Source organism: Diabrotica undecimpunctata, chromosome 6 (genome assembly GCF_040954645.1).
Source record: "Diabrotica undecimpunctata isolate CICGRU chromosome 6, icDiaUnde3, whole genome shotgun sequence".
NCBI classification, from domain to species: Eukaryota; Metazoa; Arthropoda; class Insecta; order Coleoptera; family Chrysomelidae; genus Diabrotica; species Diabrotica undecimpunctata.
In genome coordinates this window covers 85,434,717-85,461,800 of record NC_092808.1, presented here as the reverse complement: position 1 = coordinate 85,461,800, position 27,084 = coordinate 85,434,717, and the positions used below count along the sequence as shown (strand labels likewise).

The 27,084-nt window shown below is 32.8% G+C and overlaps 1 protein-coding gene across 3 annotated transcripts in view; it reads right to left on the bottom strand.

Moving 5' to 3' along the window:
• Positions 1 to 27,084, bottom strand: part of LOC140443526 (dual oxidase maturation factor 1-like) — a 297,352-nt gene that overhangs the window by 59,761 nt on the left and 210,507 nt on the right. For all 3 annotated transcript variants that reach the window (XM_072534840.1, XM_072534839.1, XM_072534841.1), the window contains exon 3: positions 4,006 to 4,063. In XM_072534840.1, coding sequence (XP_072390941.1) covers positions 4,006 to 4,063 — 58 coding nt within the window. The remainder of the gene's footprint in view (positions 1 to 4,005; positions 4,064 to 27,084) is intronic.

The following is a 27,084-nucleotide window of genomic DNA, read 5'->3' as shown; positions in this document are numbered from 1 at the left end:
AAATGGTGTTAAGTACAGAGAAGAAAATGTTTCTTGTGGAGCATTATTTTCGCTCATACGGAATCGGCCGACGTAATAGTGCAAGTCTCCAATACGTGTGTGATAAATTTACACACCGGTTTAATAAACGTTCTCCAAGTAAGGCTGTAGTTTTGAAAATTGTTAAAAAGTTTAGAAATACAGAAAATCTGAAAGCCAGCCAGACAAGAACAGCGTTGCATCTTGGCTTAAAACGAACTTCCTTGCTGAGAATCCTGAAGGAGCTGGGTGCATTTTCGTATGTGATTCAGGTACATCAATAATTACATCCTAGGGATTATCACAGTAGAGTGGAATATTGTGACAGAATTCTTGTATTACAGTATGAAAATCCTGAATTTTTGAAAAATTTATAGTTTTCAGACGAAGCATACCTTCATTTGTCAGGCCATGTAAATCGTAGCACAAATCGATTTCTGGGCTTTGCCAGACCAGATGAAGTTTAAGAAGTTCCTTTACATAGCACAAAAATGAGTGTCTGGTGTGCAGTTCCGGAACATGGAATCATTGGTCCATACTTTATCAAAGAAAATGGTAGGCAAGTCACACTTAATCAGCAGATATACATACACATTTTAACACGCTTTATCCCTGATCTACGTCAATTTTGTCGTGCACGTAATTTTTCATTTTGAGACCAATTTTTCCAGCAGGATAGGGCAACTTGCCATACTGCTGTCGCAAGTTAGTCAATTGCTTCAGGGACATTTTCCAAACAAATTCATTTCACGATTTACTGACTTCCCATATTCTGCACATTCTCCAGACTTAACATCTTCAGACGAAGACATTTGGGAAATGGCTAAAACTGCCATTTTTAAACGGGCGCCACAAACCATCAATGAGTTAAGGGATGCCGTTAGAGCCTTCTTCGCGGACTTGAGACAACCTTTATTCCATAACGTTACGAGAAATCTGGAATATCGGCATAAAGTCTGTCTTAAGAGCGGAGTAGCTCATTTAGAACATAAAGCACGTGGTGTTCGTGTGTATTAAGGTATAAAAAATGCTTATTAAAAGCTTAAAATTTTTATTTTAAAGAAGATCTTTTCGGAATTAAATCATTCCATCATCAGTTTACTAAAAGAGATAGTAAAAATACCAATATTAAAAAACAAGTAAGTTAAAATTTAAATATATAGAAACAACACGTTGGTTTTTTACTACTTACATAAAAAGTTGTTAAAAACATTGTATGGCCACATAAAAACATTGGAAGGACATCCGTATTAAAAAATCCTCATGGTATTTATAAAGGTAAATGCAATAGACTGTTAACTTGTTGATTATTAAAAACTGAAAATGGGGGCATCTTACATGACCCCCTTTAGTTGGTGAGGTTTTATCGACTTACATTACCTCTGATCTGTGCTGGAGTCTTGGGCTAACTGATAAAAAGATGGTATGAAAAATCAGTTAGTACCCGTCAATGTCAAGTGGAATGATGTAGTAGGAGCAAAAGTACTTGTGCTTAAGTTTGTGAATAGGCAGTTTTTAGTGAAGAATTGTGTTTTGTGTGTAGTAGGATCAATAGCAATTTTTGGTATTTTAAAAAATTGGGAAAATGTAAAACAGTGAGTGACTGTGATGTAAAATAAATTTGGTATACCAAGGTAAGGCAAAATTTAAGTTAGGTAGTTGAAATTAATAAATCATTTTAAAGGCGATGAAAAGAATGTTATTTCCTAATTGTTTCTTTGTATGAAGTAAGTATAGACAGAAGTTGGTTTGAAATTTATGGAAGATGAATTGAGGAAAAAGAAATAAAAGAAAAAGAAAGAAAAGGAAATAGGAGATGAATGTAAAGATGTAAGCTGGGGATACTAAAACTGATTGTGATAAGAGATTGGTAGATGTAAAGTGAGTATTTATAAGAAAACCTGTGTGATTAGTTAGATAGTAGTTATTGGAGAGGATGGGAAGTTGGATATTGGAAAAGGGGGATGTTAGTGTTTTAATGGTGACAAGAATAGAGTTAAGTATGGCGGAATATATAAGGTGATATTAAGCTATGGGAAAATAGAAAGAAATGTAGAAGTAAGTAAAACTGGATGTGTAGTTAAAAGACAGAAAGTTAGATCAGGAGAATAATTGTCGATGAAGTGGGACAAAGTCTCTGTTGATGCTGGTGTGACGATTAACACAATTGGGACTGTTTTTCTTTTCCTTGACTATTTCGAAATCCTCAAAAAAGTCAAGTTTGAGATAATCTTTACCTGGGATGTTATGAAGAAGAGAAATATCATCTGGTACCTTGATTGTGTGATTGTGATATTTAAGATGATGGGAAAAAGAAGAAGTGTTCTCTAACTTAGAATGTTCCATGGCCCTGGTTACTAGAGATCTACAAGTTCTACCAATATAAGTGGCATCACAGTCAGAACATTAAAGTTTATAAACTCCACTTCGTTTGCTGAAGTCAATAGAGTCCTTACTATTGCATAATGATCTACTCAATTTATTGTTAACTTTAAAGTAAATCTTATTATATATTTTCAACACAATTCAGGATAGTGTTTTTGATTGATTCGGAGAGTGTTGGACAGTGAAATGGTAATGAGAAGTAAGATTAGGAATCTGAAGTAATGTTAGGGTAAGCTGATTGTTAAAGCAATTTACGTTTGTTTTTATAAATGAGTTTATGGATGATATCAGGGTTGTAGCCATTATTGAAAGCAATCTGTTTGATAATGTTTAGTTCTTGGTTGTAGTTAATGTTGGATAATGGGATGGTTTCTAACCGATGAATGAAACTGTTGAATGCAGATAATTTGTGTCAAATGGGATGGTTAGAATTGAAATGTATGACATGATCTGTTTGTGTGAATTTTCTGTAGATGCTATAATCAAAGACATTATTAATTCTATTGATGGAGAGGTCCAAGAAATTGATGGAGAAGTTGGATTCTAATTCCATAGTGAATTTAATATTGGGGTGAATATTATTGATAGTATTTAGTAAGGAAGAAGCTGTATTTGAGTTACCTCTAATGAACACTAAGCAATTATCAACGTAACGAAACCAGTGTAGAATTGTATTGTTAGTCATGATTTGAGTGGATTCTAGATGATTCATGAAGAGGTCAGCTAAAAAGGGGGAAAGACAACTTCCGATGGCCAAGCCATTAAGATATTTCCACTTCATGGTTTGTTCCAGTTTCACTTTTTCATTTAGAACATGTTATAAACTGTCAATAATATGTATTTTTTAAAACAATAAAATAATTACAAGTTCACTACTGTTTATTTTGGGCAATACTGTATTTATATAGGTCCAATAGTCTACGCATAGTAACGTTGTAGATAAAAGTTTTTCGAGATGAACAATTTTAATGTTAATAACTGTTAATTAAAACTTCTTGAAATTTTATAGCTGAATATTAGTGATATTATCCCAATCTGATGCAAAATTAAAGTTTTTTGGGTATTTTTGGACAAGTTTTTTATTAATTTTCAAAAAATCGAAATTTGAAGCTATTTTTACAATCATTAAGCAACCAATTTACAAAAATAACTTTACAAACTCTTATTTTAAACGATTTTCTATACTTTTTCCGTAAACCTATGTCACTTTTCCATATAATTTACCAGACTTCAAGTTTAGTATTTAAACTCAAATAGCAATCTTAGATTGTTTGTATTTTGTATACAAGTAACAATGACGTTTAGTCTATTGCATATTTGGTTTATTACATATTTTTATCACCAAATTTATCAAAACGAATTGTTCGACACCTGTATCAAAGTCTCGGAAAAAGCGTTACCTCTATGGTCTATTAATAAAATTAGAACCTTTGTATTAGCCGCAAAATTGCTGTAAGATTAGTTCCAAATTGTTTCTGATTGAAAAAGAAATATAAAGCTTGTATGTATTATTGTTGTAAAGCTAAAATATATGTTTTTTGTGTGGTAATTCAGATAACAATAATAGATCACTCAAATAAACTAAAAATGATTTTTACTTACTTAAAATAGTTGCTCCTATAAACAGACTTAACGTCACAGCACAAAAAGTCGAACATCTCTGCAAAAAAGATATTATTTTTTAGTCAATTTTACTTTACTACCTCCAATAGATATTATGTAAAATAATTATTCAGGTTACTTTAATAATTTAAATAAAGAAGACGTAAATATATTCTGTGGCTACCTCATATATATTTTTTTAACAAAAATCCAATATCTTTAGAATAAAATTGAAAGCTCTACCGATTTCGGAAAACTAGTGTCTCTTACATAACTTTTAAAGTTTTTCTAAATTTCTGATATAAAACGAGATAAAATTCTAATTAAAACACTTAAGTGTTTTAAAATAATATTGGTTGTTCAATTAACTAATTAAAGCTAATTAAACTAATTAGCAAAAAATACAAATGAAGAATGATATGAAACCATGAAACCCAAATACACCTAGAAGTCGAAGACACCATTGGAAGAAATGACCAGATACATATTGTAAAAACAAAAAAAGCATATTGGTAGACAATAAAGATAGAAAACCAAATAAAAGAATAGAGGAGAGCTTACCAAAAGTGATTAATCACAGGGGAAGACAGAAGAGAAGACAGGGAAGAAGCCAAACGTATGAAATAAAAAAGAAATAAAGATCAGAAAATAGCCAGTTTTGACAAAAAAAAATGTAAAGATATTTACGGTATTTTTTAAAATATTTTTTGGAAAAATAATATATAAATATGAAAACTAAGTATTTCCCGCTTGTGTTCTTCTTTTTACACCTACACTTTCATTTCTTCTGTTGACTAGTACTCCCAAATATTTGTACTGTTTGTTGAATGTTTCAACCTCCTCGAAACTGTGTGCATCTATTATCAGTTCTGTCATTTGTGTCTTCTTTTTCTTGCTTACGTTCATGTAATTTGTTTTATTTTCATTTATTTCCAGTCCTCTTAGTTTGGCTTCGTTTTCTATTTCTTAGAAAGTTTTCTTTAATGCCCTTTTATCTGTTGCGACTATCTGTTGTCTAGTGGTAGAATAAATAGTAACGTTGAAATAGCATTCTTATCTTACTCCATTTTTTATTTTTATTATTTTTATTCTTTCTTTTCCGGTGTCTATTGTTGCTTGGGAATCTCGCATTGTTATTTCTATCATTCTTATAATTTTATTTGGTATATTACTTTCTTGTAAGTCTTCTCTTAGAGAAAAGAATTCGGAGTATTTTAACATTTCCATATTTAAAACAGTACTGTTTTAAACATGGAAATGTTAAAATACTCTTAATTTTTTTCTCCTATAAAGATAACAAATAATTAGCGAAATATAAAGATGTAAAGAAAAAAACAAGCTTTATTTACAAATATACAAAAGACCGCATACCTGCTAAATTACTACAAAATATTAAGTATATATGTATGTATTGATTAATTTTCTACCAAAATTAAATTGGAAAAAGTAAAAGTTAAATTGTGGAGTAGCAAGTTATACAACCGGTTTAATATAGCATATTAAAATACTGTAATTCTTGTCAGCAAAATAAGTACTATTAAAATGAAGTATTTCATTTGTTACAAAAGGATGGTTTGTATAATAACAAGACCTATTACAAATGCGGGCGCAACGTTTTATTCGAATTGTAATAAACATGAATATAATAGAAATTCCAGTCTAACACGATATTACATTTAAAAATGTACTGTAGAGACGCGCTCAGACAGGTAATTAAACAAAGAAACTAATTTACAAACAAAACAAACCTTGACCAGAATTATTACTGTTTATTTATTACCATATCTTCATGAGATAGTTGCCAGTAACTTTTCCTTTAAAAAAATGCTACATTGAATGGTTATGTCAACATGAAAGTTATGTCATAACTGAGAACTAGTTCGTATTGTATAAAACTTTGATTGACTAGAGAAATATGAAAATTTCCGTATTTTTTATGCTTTATGTTGTTTAAAATAATCCAAACTTTAGAAGATTTGTTTTTAATTGTTCGGTTTTTAATCTGTAATGCATTCGGGCTTAGCATACCTACCTAGAAAGCCCGAAGGGATCATTTTGGCCCCAAGTTCCTAAATCAATAAAAACCAAGTTTAGAATTAACTATTTATTTGGGAATAAACAAAAATAATAATAAACAGTTTTAAGAAATTAAATAAACTCTTGACGATAGAATTTGATTTAATTTTTTAGTTTCATTTTAAACATTTGGAACACCATACAGTTTGCAGTTTTTGGCATTTGCCACACATTGCCTTGTTACAGTCGTGGCACTCATTGGAAGTATGATTTCCTTTACAAAACATTTTTAACTGACATTTTTTTCTTTTTGGCTAGTAACAGTGCTGGTGGTTGGCAAATCCGGTGGTGCTGGGTATAGTACCAGATTTCGGGAGGCAAGGTATGGAGCCCGTGATTCTTCACACAGCTGAAGAATAAACTTACGACGACTGATTTTACTTCCAGTAACTTCTTTATAAATAATCCATGCATTTATTGCTCCTAAGTCAAGAATGTTATAAAACACGTGCATTGGCCATCGTCTTGAAGCAACTTTTGTAGTAAAAAGACGCGCCATTTGGTCCACTACATCAACCCCGTATTTTGTTTTATTATAAAAACTTACTGTTTGAGGAAGTTTTTTTACATCGACAGCAACATCCACTGATTGATGTAATGAGCTTAACAAAAGCACATTTTTGTGACTCTTTCCTTGGTATGCAGTAAGTGTTATCTTTTCGTCGGAATATATGGGTAACATATAATTCTCCATTTTTACTCTTTACGCTTAGAGGAACTTCCTTTCTGTTGCGATTCAAAGTACCACAAGACTTGTTGATTTTCTTTGCAATGCCTTGGCCAATTTTAACGATGTAAAGTAGTTATCTGTCGTAACATTTTTGCCCTTTCCCAGTTGATTTTCCATTAACCGCAAAACAACATGTTCACCAACACTTGTATCTTTCTTGCGTAGATAATGAGTGCCAGTATAAGGGTAACCATTTACAATATATTTTGATTCCACGCATGTCAAAAAACAAAATTTTATGCCAAACTTATCCGGCTTATTTGATATGTACTGTGTGAACGGGCATCTGGCTTTAGAAGGTAGTAGTTGTTCGTCCACAGTAAGGTTTATTCCCGGTTTGTAACATGCACCACTATTTTCTATAAATCCATTCCAAACCGCAAAGGCTAGAGCAAATTTGTCGGTTTTCAATCGTTCAGATCTCGTTTGCTTTATGTCAAATCTGAGATATTTTATAATATCCTTGAATCTGTCTCTTGGCATAGTTTGCCTAAAAAACTGAGGACCCCATACTGTTGACCACAAGCTGTTGGTTGGGAAATTTTTGGCGCCGTAGACTCCTTTTGCGTACATAATAGCAAGGGCAGCCTCCAGTTCTTCCAAAGTTATAGTCCATGTGTCATTTTTCAAACATCGATGTGCTTCTGCAATAGTGCATTCTTTTATATGACGTAACATGCTGTCGTTGATTATTAGATGCCAAGCACTTACCACACAATTGTTCCTCATGTTCCTTTTTGCATACGATGTAGGACCTGATTCCTCTCGATAAATATTGTGCTGAGCGCGGCGTCCTGTAATGAGTAAACATTCAATGGATATGAAGATACTAAAAATCATAATCTTACCAGGTACTGATCCAGAATCAATAACTTTCCACGTTGTTCCGTCTTTCGATTGTTCGGTGTCTCCGATTGAAATAGTTTTTCCTTGTTGACCTTTTTTTCTCTTGTGACAAGGCTTAGATGCACTTGGATTCACAATAAAATTAGCTGACTCGTGCTGTTGAGTTGTAGAAGCAGTGTTTACATAAATTGGTGAGTCTTGTACAATAAAACTTTCTAACTGCTCTGAAGCATCAGAGTCACTTGAATCATTATTTTGTGGTGGTACGTATTGTTCATCGTCTGACTCATTATTTTCTGCAAATTCAGATGCACCTCCCGAAACATCTTCTTGTATTTTTCCTATTTCTTCAAGAAGTTCAAGCTCTGATAGTCCACGACGAGACATCTTTACAGTCGTCTTGAATTTTGACAATTGAACGAATGTTTCAATATTCTAGAAACGAGAGTCAGCAGAACCTAATAAACCGCTCAATAAACAAAATACTTTCAAGGAACAAACAGTATGTAACAAAATACCTTCTAGGAATAAACGTACATAAACATAATTTTATCTTTCCGACAGAAAGTTAAAAGAAATCGTCAAATTTCCGAGAAAACGATAATAATTAATACAGGGCCAGTTTGGCCCCTTCAGACTTCTATGGTAGATTTGTTAGAAAATCCATTTAATAAATTTAGTAAACAATATTTTTTTGCGTTAAATAAGACTTTGTATCAAAATATTAAAAGTCATAAAATATCAAATTATTATTGTGTCAAATAAAAGAACTACAATAACTTCAAATCGCAACAGGGGCCAAATTGGCCCCTCCGACTTTCTAGTGTTCAAAAGCGTTTATAATTATAAAAAACTAAATTATCTGAAGGGACATGTCATGACATTTCCCGTATATTCGTAATACTGGCAACAGCATTAATTATGATTCGGTGATGTATTAGCTAAAATCTCATTTAAAAAACAGTTATGGTTTCGCTTGAGTCACCATTGTCTACCTGCTGTAAGTTCTGGACCAGAATATTGAGATGTTTACTCAGTTTTTGAGCATATCTTTGATTTTAGTTAGCGATATCCTCTTTCATGGCATTGATTCTGAGATTTCGTGCTGTGATGGATATGGAGTGATATATATTATTGTAAGAAATATAAACTGAAATATTTCTAGTGCATGCATACCATGCATGTACCATGCATACCTTCAAGACAGGGTTTTAGGATTTTTTTTATACCAATATTTTACTTTATACTGATAGGCTTCGATTAACTGTAAAGGTTACTATTGTAAGAACCAAAAGTAGACTACTCTATTCTCATTCCACATAACTTGAGTAGATGACTGCAAGCTCAAAACGCCCAGCTCCAAGCTGTCCCACTGCTTCGTGGTGGTGAGTTTTTTTTTTTACTTTCGTAAGGTTTCCGTGTTGGTTGCGGGTTGTGCCCATGATATTTTCTACAATTTTCGATTACATCTTAAAGCTAGCATCTCTTTTTTCAATTGCATTCATAATTATCCCCTATCATAATTGCCCTCATTTACGTCTTTTACTGTCATTTGAAGATCGCTTCTGAGCACATATTAAATGATATCTCTTTAGATTTATGTTGGTCTACTTCTATTATGGCTTTCTGATATCAGCCAATCATAAATTGACAATGATTCTCACATGCTGCTCATCTATGTCTATGTTCCGTAATATGTTTTAAGCCTTCTGTAGTCGAAGGCATTCTCCAAGTTAACTAGAAATTTAAAACGTCACAGTTGACATCACGACACCATGATTGTTTTATAGTAAATAATGCCTCTTTAATGCAAAAGCCTTTCCTAAATCTCTCTTGGTTTTTTGTTATTCTATCGTCTAGTTTTTTGTAAATAATGTTCATGTATCAGCCGCAAGAAAACTTTTAAAACATACTTCATCAATCTGATAATTGTATATTCTTCACAGTTCTTGGCACTGGATTTATTGGGCATTGGAATGAAAACAAATATTAGTCGTTCTTTCAGAATTTCTTCAGTATCGTAGATAAATATTTCTACTAGTATAACAGTGTGGTTATCTGTTAGTAATCCTTTTTGCTACCAATTCTACTTTTGTCTCTTAATATAATTAATATAACCTGAAAGTTAGTAGATGCGAGATTTTGGATTTTGTTATGTCATTTGTTATGTAGACTTGGTGTATCGGTTAGACGAGATAATTATTCATCTTTTTAAGCTATGGTAGAAGATGAAAATCCATTGGAGTAGGGTGTATCTTAGTTGCCATGTACAGTGTGTTAATCCAAATGTAAGCACAGTATTTTGCCATAGAATAGGTAAACTAGTTTCAGTCAGGCTAATCCTTTCTCTATTAGAATTTCTAAGTAATTTTTATTTTCTTTTTTTTAATATAATTTATACTTTCGGTCTAATACAGTCTAATTAATAATTTAGAAAACTTTTATGAAATTTACTAATTTTGGTTACGGCTAAAGTGCATGTAATAAATATTAATTACATTTTCCTCTTCGAAAATAAATTATACACTTACTACGTAAATTTTCTCATAAATGACATTAGTTACAGATCAAACTATACACCTACTTCTAAGTAGTTAACTTCTAAAATAAAGCGTGCTTCTCTATATCCACATTAGTAACAATGACAACCGGCTTCTGACTTTCCAAGGTCTTCTTAATAATTATCATATAATATAACCTTATTGAATAAATCATAAAAGAACCAGATCTCCATGAGTTTCTTCCGACCATTAATTATGTTTGGTTAATTATATTGGAATTTTAACACTCTACGAGAGGTCCAGACAAATCTTCCGGTATCTCAAGGCTATGCACGCTGTTAAAAAATTTTTTGGTATAATATCACCTCTTCAACGAGTCAATGTCAATCTCTTTAGAATATAATAATTGTTGAAGTATATACTTTAATTCGTTGTAAAGAATAAATTAAAAAACAAACAATTTTATGAATTACAAGAGATTACATGTTTATATAAGAAGACATTTACGGATTACTGTGTTGTTTGTAAACGAGAAACGATACAAAGGTGAGGAGGAAAAGTACCTGGTCCTATTATAGGGAAAATAAGGCACGCGAAGACTAAATAAACTAGCCGTCACTTTCAAAGTATCTTTTTTAATCTTAAAAAAAGCTGAAAACTTTGATGATTTAGAAAAAAAAAAGCGTTATAAATTTATTAATATTGTTTTCTGTTTGTGTTTCTTTGCGCTATACCAAATATTTAAAAGTTTACATCTTCTAGTAAAAGATAGAAGCTTTCAGCTTCTTCTTAAAGATGCAAACCTTTACAGATTTCATATAGCGCAAAGGTCAATATGCGCTATACGAAGTGTGCAGCAAAAATAGAAAAGAAGGATATATACAAAGTAGTTATAGGAAAATTCATCAAATATGAGACAAGAACAGAGAACAAAATTTTAATTAACTTAAATAAAGGAAATCCAAATAAAGAGCACATTTCCAGATTCAAAAAATCACAATCGAGACTACCTGGCAATTTCTGGAGCAAAAATAAAACAAAAATACACAACGCAAAAAAAACAAAAATCAAGAAAAGAAAAATAGACAGATATTAAAATTAAAAAATAAGAACAAAGGACACGCATATAAGGTGAAAGTTAGTAAAATATTAAAATAACTTATATTGAACCCAGGGAAATAAAAAACCCTAACAATAAACAAGAGGCAGAGGGAAGCCAGGATTCCACACAATTGTCTGAGGGGATTGGCAAAATTAAACTTAAGTTAAAAGGCTTTGAGAAGAGGAAAAATCTGACCAAGACTAACCAGAAGAAAGATATGCCTAAGAAACTAGATGAAAGCAGAAGCATTGGGAATAAAATACCCTACTCTGAGTCACCGACTCCCAAAAGTGACAAGAACGAAGCCAAAGAAGTGAGCTTTAACGAGACGGTTAATAGCAACGGGATGGCGGCGATACACAAACGCCATCCCGATTCTACATTGATTAAGGAACAGGCAGACTAGATACAAATTAAATTGCTGGTGCAAATGCAGGAACACTGGTGCTGACCGTCAACTTCGGTCAGCACCAGTGTTCCTTAATTTAAAAGATTCTCATCTTCCACTCCCGCAGGAGTGTTATCATTGATCTGCGCAAATGAAATCACAAAGAACTGGCTTAAGGTGATTGAAGGACTGGGCACTCTTTGCAAGTGGCGAGTTTGACAGTGGTAAAATTAAAGGCCCTTCCTGGTGAAAACGAGGGTCCTGATCTTTATCTCTGAGAAAAAATTCATAGATTCACAGGTGATTAGGATGCGCCTTCGGCATCCTATGCTGATGACACAGAACTGGTCCATGTTTAGCAGGAAGGTTAAGAGAAAGGAAAATAAACAATCCTGCAGAAATTTTAAGCAGAAAAACTACAAAGCTTACTATAGACTTGGTAGGGTAGCCTTAGGAGATATGCAAGTAAAAAAAAATAAGTCTAAAGATCACCCAAATTAACTTCCAATACTTTAAGGCAGCCTTGGCAGTCTTTGTAGCATTTAAAAGTATGTTTTACATTGCTCTTGTACAAGAGTCTTTGTCAAATGCACATGCAAAGTCAAATAATGGGAAAGTACTTGAAAAAGAGCACATCCATATTCTGTCTAATAGTCTAGCGGCACTGAAGGCATTAGCGCATCAGGAAGTGACGACCAGGTCAGTGTGGGGCTACATCAGAGAACGAAATGAACTGAGGGACCGAAACAAGGTTAAGCTTGTCTGTATACCTGGGATCAGGGCATCGAAGGCAACAACAAAGAAGATCAACTTCCTAAAAGGGGATTAAATGGACCGGCTGAGACTCTGGAAGTATTAAAGGCTGCAGTACATAAGGCGGTAGAGGACTGGATCAGAGAAAGTCATGAGCGATATTGGAAGAGAATTCCAAAATAAACACATAAGAGACTCTTTATTGGTAGACTATGTACAAAAAGAACAGAGAAACTGCTTCATATGGGCAGGAACATACAGGACTGTTTGAGTTTTTTCTGTTTTGATTATGTGCTTCTTGCATCCATTTCCTATGATAACGTCTTAGATCGTCAGTCAAACGTGTCGGTAGATGATCTCTGCTTCGGCAGCATTAGCTCTTGGTCTCCTTTCCAGTATCCGCTTTGTCCATCTGTTATCTATCAATCGAACCACATGACCTGCTCAGGTTGACTTTAGTGTTGCTGTTCTTTCTATAGCATTAAAAACTCCTGATATTTAATGTAGCTGGAGGTTTGGAATCTTGTCTTACAGTGAAACGCTTAACATAGCACGCTCCATCACCCTTTGAGCCACGAGGATCTTTTGCACTGTTCTTCTTGTCATGGTTAACGTTTCCTCTCAGCAAGTTAACAGTTGCAAAACACACTGATTAGAGGTTTTTCTTTTAAGACATATTTGTATGTCGGATGATTTAAAAATGTAGTTTAACTTGCAGAAGGCTGCCCAAGTCAGTCTTATACGATGGATACAACTCAACGATTTGGTTATCTTTTTCTATGCGAATCTCGTGACCTAGGTATTTATGAATTAAGTAAACCAGGTAAGCCATTACCTGGTCTCTCTCAATATGGCTACATAATACTGACTACCACAACAAAATCTAAATAAGAGGATAAATCAGATAATAGGAGAGAATCAAAGTGGCTTCAAGAAGAATCGAGGAGTGAGGGATTAAATATGTTTGTCCTAAAAGAACTGAAAGCAGAAAGTTATCAGTAACAAAAGGAGACATGTTTTATTGATTTTAAATAAACCTATAATATAATTAAAGAAGAAAGTTATATGAAGCAAAATGAAACTAAACATTTAGAAAATAATAACAGATATAATAAGATTAACAATAAAAGATATGTGGGATAGAGTGAAAGTATCAAGAAAAGTATCAAATAAGTTTTAATTTAAGGATATACTTAGACAAATTATTAAGTATATTATTAAACATCGTTTTAGAAAAAGTAACATGAATAATAAATGTTAACAAACTAAGCTTTTTAATTTAAAACAAACATCAATTTCTATCGCATGCAAATAACAAACAAGCAGCATTATCCAATTATAGACTTGATTTAAATATACAAAAACAAAATTCTTGAACTAGTTCGACAGAAAAGACGACGAAAATAAAATTTGTAATAAAAGTCTAATAAAATTTGTATACATTTGAAGAGATAGCAACTTTTAAATATTCTGATGCCATAATCACCCAAAATGTTGGATACGGAAAACAAACACAAGCTAGTTTAATGGCGGGAAATAAATATATAAAAATACTCTTACAAGAGTAGTCAAAAGTAAGCTGACATCAAGAAATCCCAAAGTACGAATATACAAATCAGTAACTAGACCCACAAAAACCCTTGGCTCTAAAGTTTGGCTTCTAAGAAAAGGTGATATTAAAACCCAAGAAATATAACATATTTACACATGCAACTTATCAGTCCCTCCCATATCTGTCCTTACACAGTTGTTACTTCATCATATATTTCTCACAATCCTCACAAACTTACCGAGAATTCCTTTCTTATTAAGCGCCCATCACAAAACCTCTCGATGTACTCTATCATATGCTTTCTCAAGATTACGAATACCATTAAACTTTTATTTATTTAAGTGATGGATTTGACCGTTCCTTGATGGAAATTCTACCGAAACAGCTGTAGTGATAATAATTTAAAATAAATATTGTGGAAGTTTTGAAAACAAAGTTTTTATTGTTTTATTGTTTATTTATTTATTTCTGTATTTTTATATCTGCTGTTTTTCACTGAAAATTTCATCTGATCTAACTTGCATAAATCTAAACTGATTTTTGGTTGTTTCAATTTCTTCACGTATCCGTCTATTAAATTTTACTCTCTCCCATATTTTTATGGTGTGACTAAGTAGTTTTATGACCCTGTAGTTTTTACATCATTGTATTAAATAAACCTGTTAGTCAACATGTTTCTATTTCTTCTAAAGATATCCACTCTTCCCCAAGGTTATCATCTAGTCTAACTGCTTCACCTTCCTTTATGTTTTGAAGTCAACATTCACGTTTCGTTATTTTGGGAACCATCTCTGTTACGGTCTTCTCGTTTTCTGTCAAATCTTTCATTTAATAAACTATCAAAGTACTAATTTCATCGCGTTATAACATTCTTTTCGTAAAATAGTATTTTATTATTTATAAAATAAAATTATAATAAATTCTTTTTTTCCTTTCAGTGCTTTATTTTTAGATATTTTATTATATGTTTGTCTTCCTGGTAACAAGTTGATCGCATAGATTGGTATACGCTTTTGCTTTTGCTACTGCTGCTGTTGCATTCTTTTGGGCTACTTTATAGTTTTATAGGTGTATCCGACCTGCTTTCTTGCTATTGTTTATAATTGTTTCCTCTTTTTTATTTTTTCTTGAACTTTGTTTGACCAATTTTTTAGACAGACTTTTATTTTCATATTCTATTATCCATCATTAAATTTTTTGTCATATTCTCAGATATATCTCAGATATCTTAGTTTCGTTGTTTAGCTTTTTTACTTTAATGTCCCGCACAAGCAACTAATGTTGTTGGCAGACTCTCCATAAATACAACCTTTCAGTCCATAAGTGTACGTTTACCTTCTTTTCGTGTTACCAAATGGTTTATTTGGAAAAAATGTCCCCAAGTTCAAATATCTCAGTAGTTGGATAACTGAGGATCTAGATCCAGACATAGAGATACGTTGCAGGATTGAGCAAGCCAGAATAGCATTTACTAATATGAGAACCTTGCTAAGCAACAGCAGCCTTAACTTAATGCTTCGATATCGCTTTGTAAAATGTTACATTTACTTCATACTCCTATATAGTGTAGAAACCTGGACCATAAAGGCCAATGTAATGAACAACAGATCACACAACAAATGTCGAAGTATTAAATAGAATGGGCAGAGAACGAGAATTGCTGCCAATAACAAAAAGAAGAAAAACTGCTTATCTGGGTCATATATTTCGAAATTCCAAGTAGCAGTTCTTAAAGCTTATTATGAAAGGGAAGATAGAAGGAAAACGGGGCATCGGAAGAAAGAAATACTTATGGCTTAAAAACATAAGGGATTGAACAAACTTCGATGCCCATGCACTCTTTAGAGCCACACAAGACCGAGAGGAGTATGCCAGAATTGTCGCCAACCTCCACTAATTGGATAGGGCACCATAAGAAGAAGAAATGATTTATTTAATGTATGTTTACTTTTGGCTATTATTTACTTTGGATACTGCCCAATGTTGTATGTGATAAGTTGTCTTTTTCTATTTTGAAATAATGTTTTAACAATCGCCATATGGAATGCTGATACTAATATCAGTATATCATATCAAGCGTCATTTCTAGTTCTAAAGCCCAGTCCTACATATATTGTTTTATAGGAGGAACGTACTTTATATGGGCAGATACCATACAGAGTAGAATATAAATATAGTAGTAGGAGTAGGTAGAGAGTATAAAGTTTTGCCCCCATCAGTTGACAGCCACACCCTAAATTGTTTTATAGCAAATGGGATCATGTAACACATCGTTAGAAAGATTTTCAAAATTAAATTAAAAAAATATATTACACTTATAATTTTTGGTTATTTATTAATTGACTTGTATTGACTATTATTGACTAGTAAAATTTTCCGGATTTTAGGTTAGTTTAGTTACTATTTTAATGGTGATGTTTGACATAAACAGTTTATTTACTGTTTAAATGAGTACTCTGACAACACATTAGAAATCAGATATAAAGTTATGTAGGCGAGGTAGCCTTTTTAAAATGAAGGGATCGATAACCAGACATGATATGAAAATTTGTATTTCTTACATAAGAATATCGAAACCCGGAATTTCCTGGTAATCCACGGAATATTTACCATTTTCCTATTTTAAACATATTGACAAAACGTTAATTATTCCGTGGATTCCCATAAAACCCCTTTCTCTAAACCTGAGCCAATGAGTATTTATTAAGCCAATAAAATTATTTACAGAATTAACTAGAGAAAATTGGAATAATAAATATATTAGAAATATAGTACAAAACATTTCACACAATTTCACATGAGTAATATCCTTCTTATTAGATACGGTAGTTTCTCTTATCCGTTTAACGGTCGTATTTACGACCGATATTTAATATATATCTTTATATAGAGTTTGGGTTCAAATGTTACATATTTGACCAACATAATTGTGTAGATTTGCATTTACTTATATCATTCTAATGTTACACTGTGTGTAATCCTATCAGGTCTCCCTCCAAACTATAAAACTTAAATCAATAAATTTTTTGAGTAATTCAACTAAGACACCTTTCGTAGTTTTCATAGCGTGTAATGGTGCAATCTTAAAAATGGCAAATGAGTGCCAATTTGTAAATGAATTTTAAATAGGACCATATGGGAAATAATATATTATTTGAAAGCCTTTGTATCAGTCGGTATGTTCCTTCATTTTTGTGAGATTTTTTAACGGCGTTTTAAAATGGCAAAGTTCAATGTCGAATAATCGTAGAAAAAAACTCAAGCCACGAAACTTCATCTAGTGGTAAGTATCGAATAATACTGTCTTAATATATATGATAGTTTGCTTTTTTCCGAAAAAAGCAAAAAATAACAAGAATCAATTTAAAATAATTTTAAAGTATATTGTTAGATGCGACAAGATCGTATAAAATTCTGGAAATATATTAAACTATGCAATCACTTTCAAATTGTATTATCTTCTTCTTTTTCAGCTTTTCCCTTTTCAGGTGTCGCTGTTTGTTACCCTTCGTCGCATTCTGTCCAACGGGTCTTGTTCACCTAAACATTTCTCTCTAAGTTCTATGACACACATCCTTCCATCTTCTCCTCGGTTTTCCTTCACCTCTTTTTTCATCAACTTCTAACAGCTCTATCCTTTTTCCCACATAGTTTCCATCTCTACGTCTAACATAACTAAACCATTGCAGTCTTTGTTTTTGAATCTTTTTTGAGACTGGAGGCAGCCCAGCTCTTTCCCTAGTCAAGTTGTTTCTGATCCTGTCGCTTCTAGTCTTACCCAACACCTACCGAAACATTTTCGTTTCAGCTACCTCCATCTTCTTTTCCTGGATCTTTTTTACAGGCCACACTTCACCGCCGTACACCAACGCAGGTCCCACTACACTCTTGCATATCTTTTTTTTTTCAGCCTTTTCCTGATTTTTCGATCACAGAGTACCCCGCTAATTATATTTCAGTTAAACCAACCAGCCTGTATCCTGTGGGCAATTTCTCGATCTAGTGTTCTATTTTCCGTTATGTAGGAGTCAAGGTATTTAAATTCTCCTACTAGTCCTAGCATTTTTTTTAAGCAATTCTACGTCCCCAACCATTCCTCTTCCTCCCAACCACATATACTCCGTTTTCGACCTGCTTACCTTAGGTCTCTTCAATTGCCCTTCACCAATGCTCCAACTTCTCCTTTAACATTTCTTAGTTCTCCCCTACTAACACAATATCATCAGCAAAGAGACCAAGGAGACCAGTCCCTTTGTTACATCCATAACAAGACTAAACAGGTAAGGACTCAATGAAGAGCCTTGATGCTAACCAACCGTCACTGGAAAACTTTCGGTCAATCCGACAGCACTCATTTGGTGTACGTTCCCTCATAGATGTCTTTCACTAGTCTTACGTGCTACTCAGGAATCCCTTTCTCTCTCATACATCCCCATAGCTCTTATCTAGTATTTGTGTCGTACGCCTTCTCAAGATCTATAAATATTAAACTTAGCTTATTTCTTTTCCCTGTATTTTTTTATCAACTGTCTCAACGCAAATAAGACATCCGTTGTACTTCTTCCCGGCAAAAACACAAACTCGTGTTCTCCTATTGATTCTCTTCTTTAGCTTTGTTCTACAGCTCTCTCCCAATTTTTTATTGTGTGCAGCTTCAACTTTATCCATTTATAATTTTTACAGTCTTGAATATCCCCTTTATCGTTATACAATGATATCCCACACATATATGATATATACGACCATTAAACTCTCTCTTCATGCATTGCGCATCCTTTCTTCCTCATATATCCTACTCATCATTTGCCACAAAATATGAATTCCTTCCTCTCCTAGAGCCTTCCAAATCTCCACAGGTATTCCATCAGGTCCTATTGCCTTACCGTTCTTCGTCCTGTTTAACGCCTCGACAACTTTATCTTTCGCCATCTCAGGTATTACATTTTCATTTGGGATAGCGCATCCTCTGTATGTCCTCTGGTATTCTTCATTTAGCAACTTACTAAAGTACTCATACCCATATTTGCTTTATTTCAACATCGGTTTTTAACACTCTTCCACTTGCACTCAAGCTACTGCACGTGGGTCAAGTCCTTTGATGACTTGTCCCTTGCTTTAGCAGTGCGGTATATCTTAGCTAGCTGTGTAGTCGATCTTTCCTTAGCAGTAGCTATATCGCTCCTTGCCACCTTCTTTAGATGCTTATATTCCTCTATTTTAGACCTGCCATACCTCTTTCTAGCCTCTTTCTTCTCTCTAATATTCTGTTGCACCTCATCGTTCCACCACCAAGTTCCTTTGTCTCTAGGAGGTTCTTTACCGGATGTTTTTCCTAGCACTTCCTCCTCAACTTGCACCACAATGGTACAAGCAGTCTATATGCATGTGTAAGAAAAATGTAACAGATATCAGTAAAAAAAAATCAAATTAAAATATGGAATATTTTTAAATAAATTAATGTGTTCGAGCCTTTTACATAAAAGCTAATGTTATTAGGAATAGTCCATATTTATTCACGCTGTTTTCACTGAACATTAAACAATCGAGGAATCACACAAAATTCGAGTAACATATTAAGTGACACAAGTACTTTCTAATTGTGCATTATTTGCCGTATGATCTTATTTAAAATTATCTTCATAAATACTATAAACAGTGATGCTTTAGTTTCATCTACAAATTTGGTAAATTAATATTTTATGATAAAGAATATTTTAGTGCGTATTCAATTTTCAAATTAATTAAATATTATCTTTCCGAGACTATTTCACTCATCTTAAAATTTTCACATAATCTGACCAATCACAAACCAAAGACAGCTTGTGTTATCGCTAAAACATCAACTGTCTTTCAATTCTGATTGGTCTATCAGCTTCGTGTTTTCAACGACGTAATCATGGATACCGATCGCAAAGTAAAGTTTGACGTTTGCCAAAAAAATTATTGTAGCTGTATACGTCAAAATGAGTCGTTTCGGTGGTACTTCAAACGAAGTTATAAACCAAAACATCGAAGAAAATATACCGAGTAACACAAGAAAATCTAAATCTTATATATGGAGACAATTTATGATGTTCTGTGTGGATCGCAACTACAAATTAGATGCAGAAAGTAACAACGAAAGACTAAATAAATTCCTTCCTCTCATTCTACTGAATTTTTGACCTATCACTTTGTTCATGAAATAGTCTAATAAAATACCACTCGTGATTTAATTTAGCCTATAAGTCTGTCTTTTATTTCTAAACTCAACTGATTTTCTTAAAGAAAACACCACTCGTCCTACGGACTCGTGGTGTTTTCAAGCAACTTTCAAGCTCAAGTTTAGAAGTAAATCGACAGACTTATCGCGAAAATTGAATCACTAGTGGTATTACTATTGATAATTTTTGACTTACTGTAATATTGTCTATTATTGATTTAAGAACTTATTTTAGTTAATTTCTGAAATTATCGATGATGATTTAAAGTAAATACTGTTAAGTTTAAAATATTCGTCCCCAGTCCGGTAAAGTAGCCAATCTGCAAAATTCACGAAATTGCATTAAACAGTTAGGATTTACAACTAGATTTACAGTCTGTTAAGGTATTGAATATATATCTTCAATAATAAACTCACAATTAACTGGTTCAAAGTAACGTATGTGCTCATCTTTCAACTTTTATAACAGTGAATTTACGAATAATTAGATTTATAAGTTATACATCCCAACTAGGGGCGTGTAAATACGAACACGTCCAAAATTAGGAGTATTACACATTCGTGAGTTTACTATAAAGAGAATTAATATTTTTATATTATTAGAAGGACTGGAAGATCAGAAGACCATCGGGAGATGATACTTCTGATTCGGAAGGTAACAAACAGTACGTACACCATATATAAATATATTTTTGTAATATAATTATTTTGTTTTAGGATTTAGTACTAAAAATACCTAAATAACGTCTAATAAGATTCCACTAGTCGCCGGAAAAAGGTGAAAAAATCAGATTTTTAAACCAGCAATGAAAATGGAGGTACCAGTGTCCACCAAAATGTTCTTCTAGAAAGCATTGTTAATTTAGTTGACCGTCAAGCTAGTCCATAAGATAAACAGATACTTCCCCACCTTCAAGCCGTAAAAAAACACAACTGGTTATTCAGGACAAGAGGAAACAGAAAATTAAGAGATTTAAAGGTGAGGAATATTTAACCAGCAAAGGGAAGGTTATTATTGTGAGACCTTTGAAAGTACCGAGGTGCTTGGGATAAAATAAACATAAATGTTCAATATTAATTCCTGAACTAGAAAGGGAACAAATTTATAAACAATTTAGGAGTTTCTTCTTCTTGTTTAAGTGCCATCTCCGCGACGAAAGTTGGCAATCATCATGGCTATTATGACCTTCGAGGCAGCTGCTCTAAACAATTGCCTTGAGCTGCAACCAAACCACTCTCTTAGGTTCTTCAACCAGGAAACGCGTCTTTTTCCTACGCTTTAAGGAGTTTACTCCCCTTTAAAGAGCAGCGTCAGTTTATTATAACTAATGTTATAATAAAACCAGTAAACAGGAGAACAACAACAACACCATCTGACATCAAATGGAGTGAAGCTCACTGTACGCAGAGAATTTCTTTTAGATACAAAAATATTTCTGAGGGGCTAGTAAGAGGAGCTTTAAACAAAATACATTTCAGTGGTATACTTCTTCCAGATATGAGAGGAAAAAAAGCACCATGGAGTAAAATTAAAAGAAAAGACGATACTTTCATTAGGGATCACATACATTCCTTTTCAAGTATCCATTCACATTACTATCGTAGCAAAACGTATGTATAAATTCTTAAAATCAACATTAAATGTTATATTTATGTACACTTTGTATAAGGAGAAGTGTTTGAAAACTTAACGTACAGTAGTTTCGATTGAAAAATATCGCAAAATTTTCAGGGAATAAAAACTTAAATTTCATAAACCTAAGAAAGATCGTTGCAAAGTATGCATTGCCAACAAAGAACGTGGTAAATATGGTAATAATGATAAAGAATCTTATAAAGAACATTACGATCGAAAAGGAGCTGTTCGAAAACTAAGAGACAATGATAAAAAAAATGCCAAAGTGCAAAACAATATTTTAGTTTTTCAGTCAGATCTTCAAGCTGTTCTGTCTACTCCGAAAGGCCCTAATGGTCTCTTGTTCTATGTTAGAAAACTTGCAGTTTATAACATGACGGTAGAGTATGTGCGAATGATGTCTGACAGTTTGTGGGGACCAACAAGGAATTGTAGGTTTATAGTTATGTGTATGCGTACCGTTAATGAGCATTCACACATAAATCAAATTGAGTATAGATTTGTTGAATCTTCCAGTGTACACAACAGAAGGTTGAACTCTATTGAATAAGGTAAATGAACCATTTGAAGTTAACCATTTAGTTCACCAAGAATTTATGGATTTTTGTCCAGATTAATGTAATATTCGTAGTAAAGGCAACAGTTATACAAGTCTACCATTAAGAAAATCAGTTTGGTTTATGTACAAAAAACAGATCCAAATGCCGTATTCTTTCAAACAAACTGTGGAGAAATGACACCGTTTGTCAAATATCTACTTCAATCGCCTTATACTAATCAACTTCCCATTTCCATTGCCAAATACAGTGACCTAAAACAGTTACGTGAAGATCTATAGATTTCACGTGCATACCATGGATTTTATAAAAGCCTTCCTACCCAAACTGTTATAAGGGATACTCAGATATTTTAGGAAAATCTGAATCTGACGACACAATATCTATTGCTTTTTGTTATAATTTTTGAGTTTTGTGTTCATGAGTTTGCTATTTCTCATATTTGTTTATTTCGTATTATGTTTCCTAGTAGATGTCAATAAAAATTTGTATTAGTAGTTATTACCTATGTTATTATTATGTGAAGTATATCAATTTTTTCGCATATAATCTTTAAATTAATAATTGTAGGATATGGTGCTAAACATAAATATTAAAGTATATTTAATACTTTGCATTAGTCTAAGTATAAATGGAATAAGGTATAATTTTGCAATAGATCACTAAAGAATCTGTGCTTTTTGCTTTGATAAAGGATATGGCAATTTAGATTAAGTCAGTTATAATGGAGACACATTTATAGAACATAATACAAAAATGTCGTTTATTTAGGTTAATATTTCAATTTTTCACATTAACTTGAATTATAAAACACTGAAAACTTTGTGGTCAAAACTTCCACAAAATTTATTATATTTTATCACTACAGCTGTTTCGGCAGAGTGCCTTTCTCAAGTGATCTATTTTTGGAGGTGATTACAATTTATAGTCTTTACGAAAGGTTGAGGAGGGAAGTACTGTTTGTCTCAAGTTGGTCATTCAGAATTGTGTTTGTGTTTTTTAATTTATTAATTTCCATAGATTACATTCCATATTTTTGTTGTTATTTTGCCTGTATATGTAATCGAGCAGAAGATACTGGGTTTTTCTCTGGTGGTGGAAATACTAATTTCAGGGCTTTCTTGTGTAGTTTTTGATTTAAAGTTTTTTTTGTTCTTTATTCTCATTGTTTCTTCTTAACGTGCCCTATCAAGTCCCCTTGACGTTGGCGATTAACATGGCGAAACTGTCTCTGTCTTGAGCTATTCTAAAGAGTTGCTCAGCTTTTCTCATTCCTGTCCACTCCCTGATATTCTTCAACCAAGAGGCCTGCTTTCTACCAATTCCTCTGCGTCCTTCGATTTTACCCATCATAATAAGTTGAAATATATTATATCGGTCTCCCCTTACTACGTGTCAAAAATAGGCCATCTTTCTACATTTGATGTTATCAAGCAGCTCGCGAGCAGCATTTGCTCTCTCAAAGACTGCCACATTTGTCAGCATAGCCGTCCATGGAATTTTTAGGATACGTCTGTGCAGCCACATTTCAAAGGGCTCCAGATGATTAATGGTGCATATTTTTAATGCCCATGCTTCAACACCGTATAAGAGGACTGACCAAATGTAGCATTTAACCATGCGCTTTCGAAGTTGAAGTTGCAAGTTATCATTACAGAAGAATGACTTCATTTTTAAAAATGTCGTGCGGGCTATCTCGATTCTACGTTTTATCTCTTGATCTGGATCTAGTTGTTCAGTAATATGGCAACCAAGATCATTAAAACTGGACACTCTTTGAATTATATGACCATAAACATATAATCGTGCATCTTGATGTGCTAAACGGCCAAACTCTCTTCCCACTGTATCAATGGTATTTAAAAGGCATTGTAATCCATTCATGTCATCACTTAAAATAACTGTATCATCTGCATATCTGATTGTATTTATCAGGATTCCATTAACTTTCACGCCCCATTCCAAATTATGCAGCGCTTCTTTAAATATTCTATCTGAATATAAATTAAATAACAGTGGGGATAGTATACAACCCTGTCTGACACCTCTTTGTATTTTACATATTTCTGTTTCAACTCTTTTATCTTTTAATATTGTAATTAATTTGTGATGCTGTACTCGATCAAAGGCCTTTTCATAGTCAATAAATACAGCAAAGACGTCTTTGATCTCGACATTTCTGCAGTAACACATTTAGTGCAAAGAGGGCGTCCCGAGTTCCCAGTCCATTTCTGAAGCCAAATTGTGTTTCATCCTGGTCTTCTTCACATTTATCTCTGATTCTACTGTGGATGATGCGTAGAAATATTTTTAATATAAGTGTGGCTCATAAGGCTTATCATTCTATAATCGCTACAGTTTTTCGGACGTTGTTTTTTTGGTAGTGTTATGAATTCGGACTTTAACCAATCTTCAGGGATATCACCAGTCGAATAAACGTCATTGAAAAGCTTGACCCGTATTCCAATGTTTTCCTCATTTATAAGCTCATTGTTTGCTAAACATAAATATTAAAGCTAAATATAAATATTAAAAAAAATACCTTGGACAGAAAAAGTAACAAATAGGGAAGTTCTTCAAAGAATGAACAAAGAACGGAAGCTGTTGATCACCATCAAGAGAAGAAAGTTGGAATATTTTGGTCATATGATGAGACGGAAAAAGTACCAATTGCTCCAGTTAATTATCCAAGGAAAGATTCAGGACAAACGAAGCGTGAGGAGACGACGTATATCTTGGCTGCGCAATTTAAGAGACTGGTTCCAGTACACATCTAACCAATTATTTAGAGCAACAGCTTCAACGATACGAATAGCAATGATGATGGCCAAACTCCGTAGCGGAGAGGACACTTGAAGAAGAAGAAGATTCATTGTTTACTGATATTTAATTCTGTCTCAAAGTTGTATTTTAATATCGGAATTTCTATTAATATATGTAACATGCTGCGATAGGCTGCCAGTTTATGTTGTGTAGGATGAGATGATGAACTGTGTATAGTCCTGTCAGTATGGGTAAGTTTATGAAATACGGAGAACTCATGTTTATTTTTAAGTCTGATGATTTTTATATCTAAAAAATTAATGGATTGATTTTGTTCTGTTTCTATTGTAAATTCAATATGACTATGGAGTGAATTAATATACGATAAAAATTGATCATGTTGTCTTTTAATTCCTGTAAAACATAACAGTACATCGCTAAGTATCTCCACCAATATTAAACCTGTTTGAATACGGGATGTTTTGAAGTCTTTGTCTTTAGATGATCTATAAAAATGTCTGATAGCAATGGTCTTAGAGGATTACCCATTATAAGTTCTCACTGTTATTTGTATATACTTGGTTATTAAATTCGAAGTAGTCCTGGTTTATGAAAATTTCGAGAAGATGTAAAATTTCAGATGTAATGATTGGATTTGTACTATTATGGTCTAAAAGGTTTTTTAATAGAACAAAAGTTTCTGTAGGATGAATATTAGGCAAAAGTTTTTTTACGTCAAATGAAATTTATCTGGAGTTGTTAGGTAATTGAAAATGTTGTATTTTATTAACTAGTTCTATTGTATTTTATACGGTAAATTTAGGTGAAAATTTAGTGTGTTCTAAAATAATCTGTAACAGTTTGTTTTGAAAGTTTGTATAACGGAGCTGTAGAAAAAGAAACGACAGGTCTTATTGGGTGATCAGGTTTGTTTAATAAAAAAGTATAATTTAGGAGGCTGTGAATTCATGATGAAGGTATTATCTGTTCTATTGAATTTAATATTAATTTTGAATTTTCGAACGCCAGTTTAATATGTTTTTCATAATTTTCTGTCGGATCTTTATTTACTGTTTCAATATTTTGATTATTTAAAAATTTTATTGTTTTGATACTACATTCTATTAATTACTCTATAGTCATATTGAATTTACAATAGAAACAGAACAAAATCAATTCATTAATTTTATAGATTTCAAATCATCAGACTTAAAAATAAACGTTCTTCGTATGCCATAAACCTACTTATACTGACACGACTAACATAGCATGTTACATAGATTGTTAAAAATTCCGATGTAAAAATACAACTTTATGACATATTACAGACCAATTACTTTGAGACGTTTGAATTAAATATCATTAAGCAAATAGCAGTAAACAACGGGTACAACGAACAAACAATTAATTAAATTTTAAATCAAAAACTACACAAGAAAGCCCCGAAATTAGTATTTCCAACACTAGAGGAAAAACCCAGTACCTTATGTTCGATTACATATACAGGCAAAATAAGAACAAAAATAGCCAAACACATAAAAAACATTAGCTTTTAGAACAAACAAAAACTTAGGCAAATATATTAAAAACAACAAGAGCCAAAATAAAAAGCACTAACACAGTGGTGTATACAAACTTAAACGCGGCGACTGCCCAAAACTTACATCGGTCAAACTGGTAGAACCTTTAACAAACGTATAGCAGAACATAAAACGGCTTTTAATTTTAGGAAAACAGAATCTACATACGCACTTCACTTTCTAGATCATAATCATTGTTTTAATGACCAATTTCAAATTCTTCACACCCAAAATAAAGGCCTTAAGCTATCTTTATTAGAATCTATGGAAATTAACAAATTAAAAAACACATACATAATTCTGAATGACTAACTTGAGACAAACAGTTCTCCCTCCTCAACTGATTTTGCAAACACTATAAATTGTAAACACATCCAAAAATAGATCACTTGA